The sequence below is a fragment of the Monodon monoceros genome, unplaced genomic scaffold (assembly GCF_005190385.1).
Source record: "Monodon monoceros isolate NGI ecotype Baffin Bay Population unplaced genomic scaffold, NGI_Narwhal_1 Super_Scaffold_6, whole genome shotgun sequence".
NCBI lineage: Eukaryota > Metazoa > Chordata > Mammalia > Artiodactyla > Monodontidae > Monodon > Monodon monoceros.
In genome coordinates, this window is record NW_021703783.1 from 76,151,573 (window position 1) to 76,165,033 (window position 13,461).

Below are 13,461 nucleotides of genomic sequence, written 5' to 3' on the forward strand. Positions count from 1 at the left end.
GCCAATGCAAGGGACACAGGTTCGAGCCCTGATCCGGGAAGATCCCACAGGCTGCAGAGCAACTAAGCCCGTGCGCCACAACTACTGAGACTGCACTCTACTGAGCCCTCGTGCCACAACGACTGAAGCCTGCGTGCCTAGAGCCTGTGCTCCACAATGAGAAGCCACTGCAATAAAAAGCACACATACTGCAACGAAGAGTAGCCCTCAGATCACCCCAAATAGAGAAAGCCCATGTGCAGCAATGAAGACCCAACACAGCCTAAAATAAATAAATAAATTTAAAATAAAATAAAAGCCATGAGGAAAATTGCATATCTAATAGTACTTAATTCAATTTTGGTAAACTAATGAAAACTGTGGTCACAGGCAGTACTATTGAATGACTGAAAAATTGCTTCTTTCTGCACTCTTAAAGACTTTTCTCTCTATATGGTAGTTTTTAAAAAAAATTTAATTAGGGCTTCCCTGGTGGCACAGTGGTTGAGAGTCCGCCTGCCGATGCAGGGGACGCGGGCTCGTGCCCCGGTCCGGGAAGATCCCACATGCCGTGGAGCGGCTGGGCCCGTGAGCCATGGCTGCTGAGCCTGCGCGTCCGGAGCCTGTGCTCCGCAACGCGAGAGGCCACAACAGTGAGAGGCCCGTGTACCGCAAAAAAAAAAAAAAAAAATTAATTAAAAAAGTGAGATTTTGGAACCATCATACACCATCCACCCATGTACTATCTTATATATGACTCACAGATATTAAGTCCTTGCTTTCTATTATCAATAATTATACAGAATGATAAGGTAAAACTACACTAGACAACACCTGCTAAATACAAATGGAGTTTTTAATTTTAATATGGAAAATGTGGCAAATAGCCCACCATCTGGTGCATGAGAACCTGATTCTGAATAACCTTTTGACTTTTCATGTTTTTTTTGGGACACCCTTTTTTCTTTTTTTTTTTGCAGTATGTGGGCTTCTCACTGTTGTGGCCTCTCCCATTACGGAGCACAGGCTCCGGATGCACAGGCTCAGCGGCCATGGCTCACGGGCCCAGCCGCTCCGTGGCATGTGGGATCTTCCCAGACCAGGGCACGAACCCGTGTCCCCTGCATCGGCAGGTGGCCTCTCAACCACTGCGCCACCAGGGAAGCCCTGCATGTTTTTATAGTCTACTTACATATTATCTTAACACTTAAAAAAAGGCTAATTACCAAGGTCACACAAACTATGATAGAATATGTTTGTTTTCTTATACCTACCTCTAGAATTCAGGTGATTAAATTCACAAACATGGAACTATTCTGCCATGAATTTTAAGTCTTATATCACATTTCTTTATGAAGGAAAAAAGAACTATATTTAAAGAATAAATGGAAACTAGTAAGAACAAAATAATAAATGTCCCCCCAAAAATATAATAAAAATGTCATTACCTGTAACAATAAGAAGCACATAGAAAAATATAACTACAAGCTAGGAACTTTTTTGTTTATTTTTTGGCTACGTTGCGTGGCTTGTGGGATCTTAGTTCCCTGACCAGGAATTGAACCTGTGCCCTCAGCACTGAAAGCGCAGAGTCCTAACCACTGGACCACCAGGGAATTCCTGGGAACTTTTTCTTATCAGGAGTTGGGAAATTTTCTTATTCATTCTTTTACCTTAAGTGAATAAATATTAGCATGCCCTTAAAAGATCAAGTACACTTTGGTCCAACGGTGACTATGACAAAAATGCTGAGATTTGCTTTAAAGAGTGTATAAATGAACTATAAATTCAAGATTATAAAGATAAAAATGTTGTAGAGATTTACTGTATCATATAAAGTATATAAAGAATAAACTGTAAGAGATGCATCAAAAATTAACATTACAAAGAGTCACTCTTCAAAGAATGAAACTTAGTGAGATCATTAAAATATGCTGAAAGTCTGCTTTTTAGAAAGAAGGTAAATACTGGAATTATCTGCCACAACCCAATTCAGAGTAAGTGTACCCACCTCACAACATTTTAATGATTCCCAACCTTTAGGATTTATTACATCCAAATATTACTTACTGAATCTTTATATGGAATTTCTAGAAAATTTTGCTTGCATTTTTATCTGCTGAACATGACAAGATTAACAATAGATATAATGACTAGCTTGTTGACACGCTCTCCTACGGAAATTATTCAGAGGACAGAGGACAAAGCTCATTTATTCAATATTTACCAAGCGCAATACTAGGTACTGGGGATATAGTGAAGAAGACAGATATGATTCCTGCTTTCATAAGTTCACAATCTAGACTGAGTTCCATCCTAGATTACTTTAGAATATTTTTAAAGTCTCATAAAAACAGAAATAACAGCTAAAGGAATGGAACAGTAAGCTTTGTATTTTAATACAACATAAACATTTCCTTAATTCTGCTTTCCAAACAAAGATAATTTTTTTCTCATACTTCATTGCTCTAAGAGAATACTTGGCTTTTTGGAAAACCAAGCAAATTCCTGTTCAGTCAGCTCTTGTACCATAAGCACATGAAAATTAAACAAAAATATAATTTATAATAGCCAGATTCCTATAATTCAGGGTAACTTGTAAGTAGCATCGAGTATTATGGGGTATTTCTTGATTACTTTGGCTCTGGCAATATAATCACTCTTTCAAAGTTATAAAGATGTATTAACATGCTGGCAATGCAGTTCTAATTGAGCTTCAAAACAACTGAAATACATGCAAAAGTTCTATAGATGCCATTCTAAAAGTGAATGTGTATATAAGAAACACTGGGGGCAAAGGAGATTTTTCAAACATCCATTTCCCTCCTTGTGAGATTTGCTGTTACTGACAGAAATGTGTTCTTAGATATGTGGGGGGCAGAAAAGAGACTGAGCATCTCTATTCTACTTGATCATTTGTCTTGCAAAAATGTGCTGTCATCAACATCATACTACCACCTTAACCCTGACCATAATACGCCAAAGGTAAATTAAGCTGTGGGTGGACTTTGAACCTCACTTCCACACCACATAATATATTTATTATTTCTGAGAGACATCAGGACTTGATACCCTATTTTCTCACCTGTTCTTAGAAACAAGGACTACATATGATATATATTGGTAAAGTCATGAATGAGGAATCCAAAACTCATTGTTTAGGAAGAGGCAGATTCTTAAAATGTGTATAACTTAAACTTCAATAAAATGAGACAAACTTTCATGGATAGACTTAGTCTACTAAAGCTGCACTTAACACTCTTACAAAACTTCCACGGGGCATGCCATCATTGTAAGTGCAACAATGCTCTAACAAATCACTACCTGCCTATGGGCTTTTCCACTAGTCTAATGTTTAACTCAGTATGTTAAGAGTTAGAATATTCCATTTCTTATCAACTATAAATGAATATTAAATAACACTTCACCAATCTAATAACCAATATCTTTAATATGAGATAGAATGACTAAATGTAATGTGTTCTGGATGGGATCCTGGGGAAAAAAAGATATTAGTGGAAAACTAGGGAAATTTGAACAAAGTACGGAGTTTAGTTAATAGTAATGTACCAATATTGGTTTCCTTAGTTGTGAAAAATGTACTAATGTAAAATGTTAATAACAGGGGTAACTGAGTATGTGGTATATGGGAACTCTCTATATGATCTTTTAAATTTTTCTGTAAATCTATAACTACTCTAAAATAAAAAAACTTATTTAAATAAAAAGTCAATAGAAAGGATTCAGCAAGAGAGGGAGACTGACTATACATAAGTGTATAGGAATAACAAATACTCTAAGCATCCTGAGGAGATGGGATAGGAAGAAGGACAATTCCTCAATATTGAAGAAAGGAAAGAGGAGAATTAGTGTAATTCAGAAAATGAGAGGGTTTCTGGTTAGTGGCTTCTCTCTTCTTTGTCATGTAGTGGGAGAGGTCATCTGCTTAGAGAGGGGAAGAATTAACCAGAGAAATACAATAGGGCAGCCAAGCGATACTGAGAATCCAACTGAGGCTGATGATCATAAATTCATAGAAGAACCAATCAGCCCTATTTTATGTCTTTCTCTACCAGAAATGAACTCTCTGACTGGTTTCTTATTTCCTACTCAAACAAAGGATTTATGTTATTTTTACTACCCTACTTATAATATACTGCTATTGAAAACAAAAAAACAAAGTTTTATCCTTTTAGAAAGACGAAATTTTATATTTTGTCTTGAAAAACATTTTTTTTTAGATAAAGAGTATATCATCCATGGAAACATGAGCTCTAACAAATGTGAAGAATATTTTTCTTTTCCCATCTCCTTTCCACGCATTCCCTAATCCTTCCCCTTCACATATAAACCTAGGGTATTGAAGAATAATTTTCTAATATACTTCAAAGAAACCATGGCTTTAGTAAGTTAGATAGATAATGAAAAGGATGAATCAGTAGAAACCAGAACAGAGCTGGCGTTATTAATCTGAAATCTATAAGCCATTTCAGATCAAAAAGCAAGGGAGGTAGATAGGAACACTCAACACAATAAAAACTCCAGTCACTTAACATTCATTAGAGGGCACTGTTTTCCTTAATTTCATGTACACTGAAAAAGACAGGTCTTAGATGATAGCTTCGGTGATTAAACCATACCTTTAGTCCCAATCTGAAATATTTACTAACTCCAAAACTTAAGTACCGATCTTTAATAAAAATTGATAACCAAAGAATACTTGCAAGCTGGTAATTAAATGACAAAGTTACTTGAATAAAAATGTCTTAAGCAGTGATGCAAAATTATGATGATCATAAACCTATACCAAAGTCAAGTTGGTATTACACTTTAACCTTGTTGTATAATGGTGAATGTCAAATAACTACCGATCCTTCTAGAGCCAGCTTAAGCACTATAAGTCTGTGATGTGCAAAGACATTTTACTTGCTGTCTCTGTAATTGTCTCATAGCACTTTATATATACTTCTACCATAGAACTAAAGTCATCCAAAACAGATCCTCACATACACAATCATCTCAATTTATGTCAAAGGTGACACTGCAATGGGGAAAGCTATCCTTTCAATAAGCAGTGCTGGGCTTCCCTGGTGGCGCAGTGGTTGAGAATCTGCCTGCCAATGCAGGAGACACGGGTTCGAGCCCTGGTCCGGGAAGATCCCATATGCCGTGGAGCAACGAAGCCCGTGCGCCACAACTACTGAGCCTGTACTCTAGAGCCCGCAAGCCACAACTACTGAGGTCCACGTGCCTAGAGCCCATGCTCCACAACGTGAGAGGCCACTGCAATGAGCAGGCTGCGCACCGCAACAAAGAGTGGCCCCCGCTCACCGCAACTAGTGAAAAGCCTGCGTGCAGCAACGGACACCCAACGCAGCCAAAAATAAATAAACAAATTTATAAAAAAAATATATATATATATATATATAAATTAAAAAATAAGCAGTGCTGGGTCAACTGCTACAGATTGGGAGAAGACATCTGCAAGACATGTAACTGACAAAGGTCCTTTATACAAAATGTACAAAGAATTCCTAACAAACCAATAAGAAAAAGGCAGGAAGTCCAAGAGTAAAGAGATAACAGACTTGAACACTTAATTCAAAGAAGAGGATATCTAAATGGCCAATAAATATTAGAAAGGTGTTCAACTTAAGGCATCAGGAAAATGAAAAATAAAACCACAATGAGACAGCACTATACGCTCACCAGAAAAGTTAAAAAAAAATTTTTTTAAAAAAGAAGAAACAATATCAGAAAATCGAATGGAGAGGGGCTTCCCTGGTGATGCAGTGGTTAAGAATACACCTGCCAATGCACGGGACACGGGTTCAATCCCTGGTCCGGGAAGATCTCACATGCCTAAGCCTGTGCACCGAGCCTGTGCTCTAGAGCCCTCGAGCCACAACTACTGAGCCCACGTGCTACAACTACTGAGGCCTGCGTGCCTAGAGCCCGTGCTCCGCAACAAGAGAAGCCACCGCAATGAGAAGCCCGTGCACTGCAACAAAGAGTAGCCCCCACTCGCTGCAACTAGAGAAAGCCTGTGCACAGCAACAAAGACCCAACGTAGCCAAAAATGAATAAATAAATAAATTTATAAAAAAAAAACTCCATGGAGAGCAACTAGAACTCTCATATACTGGTGATGGGAGTGTAAAATGGTATAATCACTTCAGAAACTATTTTGACAATACCTAGAAGAGCTGAATATATGCATACAATCTGATCCAACAATTCCACTCCTAGATATGCAACCAACAGAAATGCTTACATATGTTAACCGAAATACATGAACAGGAATAGTGATAGAAGCAATATTTGATCGTAGCCAAAACTAAAAACTCAAATGTAAACGTCCATCAACAGAAGACTGGATAAAATATAGCATACTCACACAATGGAATACCATGCAACAAAAAGAACAAATGAATTACATAACCACATGCAATAACCTAAATGAAAAACAAGCACAACACTGAACAAGTGAATCACAAAAGGATACACATTGTGTATATACATAATACATACATAATAGGTAGGATATTTATTGTATACTATATATATAAACTTGTATAAATACATTTTTATATATTTCAATAAAATGTATTTTAATAATTTGTATATTCATAATTACATAAAGTTCAAAAGTTTAAGAATCAGAAAAAGAATATCAAATGCATTTTTTAAATAAATAAGAATGTGTATGTAAATGAGAATAAAGAAGTCTTTCCTGATATTAAAACACTATAAACATAATATAATCAAAACAGTGGGAAAGGGCTTCCCTGGTGGTGCAGTGGTTGAGAATCTGCCTGCCAATGCAGGGGACACAGGTTCGAGCCCTGGCCTGGGAGGATCCCACATGCCGCGGAGCAACTAGGCCCGTGAGCCACAACTACTAAGCCTGCGCGTCTGGAGCCTGTGCTCCGCAACAAGAGTGGCCGCGATAGTGAGAGGCCCGCACAGCGTGATGAAGAGTGGTCCCCACTTGCCGCAACTGGAGAAAGCCCTCGCACAGAAACAAAGACCCAACAGAGCCAATCAATCAATCAATCAATCAATCAATCAATAAATAAATAAAACAAAAAAAACTGTAGGTGTGGATGTGTGTGGAAATTTAGAAACATTGCCACTTTCTAGGAAAAAAAAGTGGGAAACATATAGGTAAAACTAATCTTTGGCATTAGAAGGCAGGGATAATGGCTAAAGTTAAGGAAGTGAGGATAGAAAGTGAACAAAGAAGTGGCAGGACAGGTTTTCTGGGATTTTTGGAATTTCATTTATCTGGGTACTTGTTACACAGGTATGTTAACTTTACAAAAATTCATGGAGCTATACAATTATGGCTTATGTACTTTTCTGTGTATCTAGTACATATTCTGTACATCTAGCATGTATCAGTAAAATTTACCAAAAAATAAAATATACCTTAAATTCTACTCCAATATAATATCTTTAAACCCTTAGGAAGGGAAAATGACAAAATCCAGAAAGCAACATAATAAACTTTAGCTATTCAACAATTAAATATAAAAATTAATATAAAATGTTTATACCCAGAAAATCAAACAACCAGATCTGATGGTGCAGGTATAGTAGACTTAAAAACTTACTAAAGAAGCTCTCCGAGACCTTCGGCTCATTGGTTGATCAAATGGTGGACTGTTTATCTGCAACTTTTCAAGATATCCATCAGGTATTCTGATATCTGCAGGCAGTGATAACCGCTTATTTAAATCCTTTAAAAAAGCAGGAAAAAAAGATATTAGTAGGTAACCACAAACAGAAAAGACAAGGGCATTTTACTTTTGGATTCATGGGCTCTAACATATTATTTCTTAGTGATCAATAACTATAAAGTTTTATTGCAATTGTAAAGTTACCTACATTGATTATATATAATATACTGAATGCCAATGTATTTATTTACTGTAAGCAAAAGTATACAATATAGTTTAACAGAAATGGTATTCTACAACCCAGTTATTTCTGAGTCCCTTCACTGATAAATTCAACATGGAAATAATTTTGACATTATTATACCATAGTAAGAATAGGCAAAGTCTACCACAAAATGCAATTGGTTTAAATAACCAAGTGGATATTGTATGATTTTGCATGCAACACAGTGAGACAGTTGAAATATTTTATTATTGCTATGCCAATGGGAAGAAGTAAATAAAAGGCATTTCTATTTCACTGTATTATGTGAACTGCGAGAAACATAAAGAGATCTTGCCTATATTATCACACCAAGAAACATAAATCCTTAAAAAATAAATCCCTACTGTTCAAAATAGTAACCAAACCATGAAACAAGATTGAGATGTATAGGAATTGTATACATATTTATTGAGAGAGATATGGCTTAAGTATAGATTTATATCATGTTCTCAAATGATAAGAGAAATAAAATGATGATAATCCTCCCATATTAGTTTTATATTTTACATAACCCTAAACAAATCACAGTCATTATTCTTGGAACGAAACAAAATGTTTACAATTTATCTAGAAGAATAAATAGAAAATATCCAGAAACATTCTCAAATAAGTATATATGTGGGGGTGCATGGGTGTTAAGAAAGAAGTCTTTCCAGATACTAAATTATACAACTAAAAAAACATAACCAAGAGTGTGTCTCTTTGGGGAAAAAAAAATATACAGCTCAATGGAAGAATGAGAAAATCCAGATATAGATCCTAATATTAAATAAAATTTTTAAACATATGATAAAGAAAATCACATATATGGTGAAGAAAAATAAATATTATTACTATTTTTTTAAATAAATTTATTTATTTATTTTTGGCTGCATTGGGTCTGTTGCTGCGCACAGTCTTTCTCTAGTTGCGGTGAGTGGGGGCTACTCTTCGTTGCGGTGCGTGGGCTTCTCTCATTGCCGTGGCTTCTCTTACTGTGGAGCACAGGCTCTAGAGCGCAGGCTCAGTAGTTGTGGCACACGGGCTTAGTTGCTCCGCGGCATGTGGATCCTCCCAGACCAGGGCTCGAACCCGTGTCCCCTGCACTGGCAGGCAGATTCTGAAACACTGTGCCACCAGCGAAGCCCTTTTATTACTACTGTGATATAATTTATACAGTGATATGAACAGATTATCAAGTTGATTTCAGTAGTTGAAAATGCTATTTTTACCATTTAGAAACTGATAGTGTTTTCTGTAACTGATTCAGAAGCAATCTTTGATCAGTGAAAATACAATCAACCAATAGGATAAATACCCTAATCGTCATTAACTCAATAGCACTCAAAAAATAACAATATTTTAAAACATGTTCAATTTTTTGGAGAAAATTATTTTAATCTACAATATATATGGAAATAATATTCATAATCAACTTCTGTCCTCAAGGTTATACATAACATTGACAAAGAAAAGGAAATGAGCTCTTCATCCTTTTACATGGAGAAATAACTTATATGTGCTAGAGATCAGTAGGTATAAAAACCATAAAGGAAGTGATATCCATATTTGTAATATAAAGAAAAAAAAGCTGGTGCTTATTTTATGTATACCTTTTGAAATCTGAAATAAAATATTTATAAAATTTGTAGTATCTAGATGAATCTCAAAAATATAATTAAAATATTTTCTGCAGGGCTTCCCTGGTGACGCAGTGGTTAAGAGTCCGCCTGCTGATTCAGGGGACACGGTTTCGTGCCCCGGTCTGGGAAGATCCCACATGCCGCGGAGCAGCTGGGCCCGTGAGCCATGGCCGCTGAGCCTGAGCATCCGGAGCCTGTGCTCCGCAGCGGGAGAGACCACGACAGTGAGGCCCGTGTACCAAAAACTATATATATATATTTTTTTGTTTGTTTCTACAAAGAAGACTTTCTTAATGTATCATCCTGGATTTCTGAAACTTTTGAAAATCCACATCCCTTACAGAGACCCTACATAGTATTTTGCAGAATGTTTAAGTATAATTAATGTATACCTGCCTTGGTATAGTAGATAATTAGAAAAAAATAATATTCACAGACTAGTTTTTGCTAATGCAAAGAAACAACTTTCTTACAGGTGTCACTGCCCTAATCAACATTTTCAAATAGGCATTTATTCTGTTTGACACACACACATATATATATATGTATATATATATATACACACACACACATATGCATATTTATACATATATATTTATACACACAAACACAGGCATATTTGTATTTTTTAAATGGTACCTCCATTGAGATCCGTCTATGTATACGATTTCTAAGACAAACACCCGTAGGTGACTGGACTTCATCAGATGATGTCCCAGAAGCTTGGTCACTCTCACCATCTGATCCCATTTTTAGATTTTCATGAACAATATCTGTATCAGAAAATGAAACATTATTTATCTTAGAAGAGATGTATTAAATTCTACTATATCAATTTATTATCACCACAGGTAAGATGTAGACAGCCAACACATAAAAATCATAGCATAAGAAGTCTTTTACATTCTGGGTACCATAGGTGTGCAGTTAATAAAAACTGCACACTTAGAACAAATGTCCTAAAACAGTAGTATAAATCCTTTTATGCTCTCAGATTATGAAAAGTTATTTTAAAAAACTAACATTCAAGTTATTACCAAGAGTTGAATATTAAAATTAGAGACCGAAAATAACACTTGAGGATTATTTTAGTCAATTCTCTTAGTTTCCAGATCTGGAAACTGACACCTTGAAAGGTTAAATGACTTTCAAAGGTCACAGAGCTTAAAGGCAGACCTAAAATAGAAACCTGGTCTTTTATTTAGTTTAGTATTCTTTCCATGAAATAATGGGTATTGGGTCTATAGCCAAATGAACTGGTTCTTTGAATATTCTTTTTAAAAACTGTTTTACAGCTGCTAATGCAGCTTCCCACCCCTCTGTGTTAAAAAAAACAATTCAAAAAGTATTCACTGAGTATCACTTTGTATCATAACTACAAAGCAAGTACCACGAAATCTACTGGGGGCCAAAACATATTACACTTACATTATAAGGTGGATTATGATATTTCTTTTGTTTTGTTTTGTTTTCGGTACGCGGGCCTCTCACCGCTGCGGCCCCTCCCGCCGCAGAGTACAGGCTCCGGACACCGCCCCGCGGCACGCGGGATCCTCCCAGACCGGGGCACGAACCCGCGTCCCCTGCACCGGCAGGCAGACTCCCAACCACTGCGCCACCAGGGAAGCCCGGATTATGATATTTTTTAAATAGGGATAAAAGATAAATGGGGGGCTTCCCTGGTGGCGCAGTGGTTGAGAGTCCGCCTGCCGATGCAGGGGACATGGGTTCGTGCCCCGGTGCGGGAAGATCCCCCGTGCCGCAGAGCGGCTGGGCCCGTGAGCCATGGCTGCTGAGCCTGCGCGTCCGGAGCCTATGCTCCGCAACGGGAGAGGCCACAACAGTGAGAGGCCCGCGTACTGCAAATTTTATCCCATCTGAACAAAATATTAACATGGCAGTGAAAGTCAATGTATTTATTGGGTGACTAATTCCTAATCCAATGGTATTTAATACATCCGAGGCCAAGCATTCTTTACTGCCACACTTTTAAAATGTTAAAGATAATTTAACCATGCCTTCCACTTCCAGCAAAATTTAAAAATCTTCCTTCCTCAAGGAAATGTTGAATAAAAATATAGTTTAAAATGTATAGCTAAGTTTGCATGAATATATGTTTAATACCTAGGAAGCAAAGACAAAGAGAGAACTGAAAGTCCAAAGTTGTTATGCAAAAATTGATTCTGTCACTTTCTTGGGATGGGCTTCTTATTTTGCTAAGAATGTGCTTGGATTTAGCAGCCACGCTGAGATAAAAGATGAAGCCTCGGGTGTCCCACCTGCAAATGAGAGCTCCTTTAGAAAGGCACAAGACTCTCAAAGAGCTACATCTTCAGTAAAAGGCGGACTTAAAAAAGAAATCTGCTCTTCTGCATGAGGACTACAAAGGAGCATATTAATCTCAGACTAGCACAGATCAAAAATCTTGAGTAGCAATCTGACTCAACCAAGAAACAGCTCATGTCATTACCGAGCCAAGTATAGTTCCGACATGGATACCAGTTGGTATTTTCATTTCCGTCAACAAGACAAAAGTGAAATGATGGAGGCTTACGTCAAGACTTCACTCATTTGTCACTGGTATGAGCAACTTCTTTTCTGAATCAGGTAATAGTTTCTGAGTAACTGAAGAATATTTACTTCTCAAATGGCTCAATTTTTGTGTAATTCACAATGTAACAGCTACAGACAGACAACAAATTTTAAAATTTAATCTGCATTACTAACATTTTCAACGTCACTTTCTTAAGCTTAGACCAAGGATCAGCATATGTGACCTGTTTTTGTATGGCCCTGAGCTAAAAATGGTTTTGGCATCTTTAAAGAATTATTTTAAAAAGAAGATTATGCAACAGACCATATATGGCCCACAAAACCTCAAAAATTTTTACTGCCTGGCCAACCCTTAGTCTAGACAATCAAGAGAACAATAAATTAAGCCCTGATTTGAAGTGTTTTCCAACTTCTGTGGGGTAAATACTCCGTTCATGGCCAACCTCAAGCTACCCACATGGCATCACTGAACATGCAGTTGGGAAATGTAATAGAAATAAATAACCCCCAAAGCATAGACAACAGTAAAGTGTAGTAAAATAATTAGGAAATAATGACTTTTGAGTATTCATTACCTTTGTTTTTAATTTAGTTTACTTAATTGTACATGTATATAATTTAAATTTTAATAATGGCTATGTTTAACAATCAGCTTGCAAAATTTCTGAAAATTTTAACCATCATCTCTCATGAACCAGTGTAAGCCACAGACAAAACCCCCCTGTAGATAATAAGCTCATCCTCCTAAAATTAACAAAACACATGAGAAAATAATCTACTATGGCTAGAGTAAGCAGATAAAGCAAGAAGCAGAATAAAACCCTCAGGAACTTCAGTAAATATAATTATGTCATAAGACTATAAAATAATTATACTTAAAATTATTTAAAAAACAAAACATGATAAATAAATAAGAAACCATCAAAAAAAACCAGAGAAATAAACAGAAACTTGCAGATATATATTTTTCCTAGATATTTAAAATGACACAGTGATGTAAGAATAACAACTCAGGTAATCATCATATATACTAATTATTACAGTAAGCTATCAAATGGTGATAATCTGGAGTTACTAAGTATGACCCTAAATTAAGCACCATCTCAAACTGCTATTCATCTTGAAATCCTGCATCCACCTCTTAAGGGTTTTGTTTTCTTCCTGGTGGACAGATGTTCAAATATTATTCCTCTGTAGTGTCAGCACTACTGCCTCTCTAGACCCTTCCATCTTTCTGCTCTCCCTCTTATTCTCAACTTGATTTTTACCTTACAAAAAAAACTAGATAATAAAGGCTGGCTGACTTGCATACAACTAAAACCTAGCTATGGACATAAGCTACAGTCAGAAAATTTTTTAA

At 36.5% G+C, this 13,461-nt stretch overlaps 1 protein-coding gene across 1 annotated transcript in view; it reads right to left on the reverse strand.

The window, feature by feature from the left end:
* CDK17 (cyclin dependent kinase 17) overlaps positions 1–13,461 on the reverse strand; it is a 97,805-nt gene that overhangs the window by 23,493 nt on the left and 60,851 nt on the right. The window contains exons 4-5 of the mRNA XM_029205091.1: positions 10,188–10,321; positions 7,596–7,721 (exon numbers count right to left, since the gene is read on the reverse strand). Of these exons, the coding sequence (XP_029060924.1) occupies positions 7,596–7,721; positions 10,188–10,321 (260 nt within the window). The remainder of the gene's footprint in view (positions 1–7,595; positions 7,722–10,187; positions 10,322–13,461) is intronic.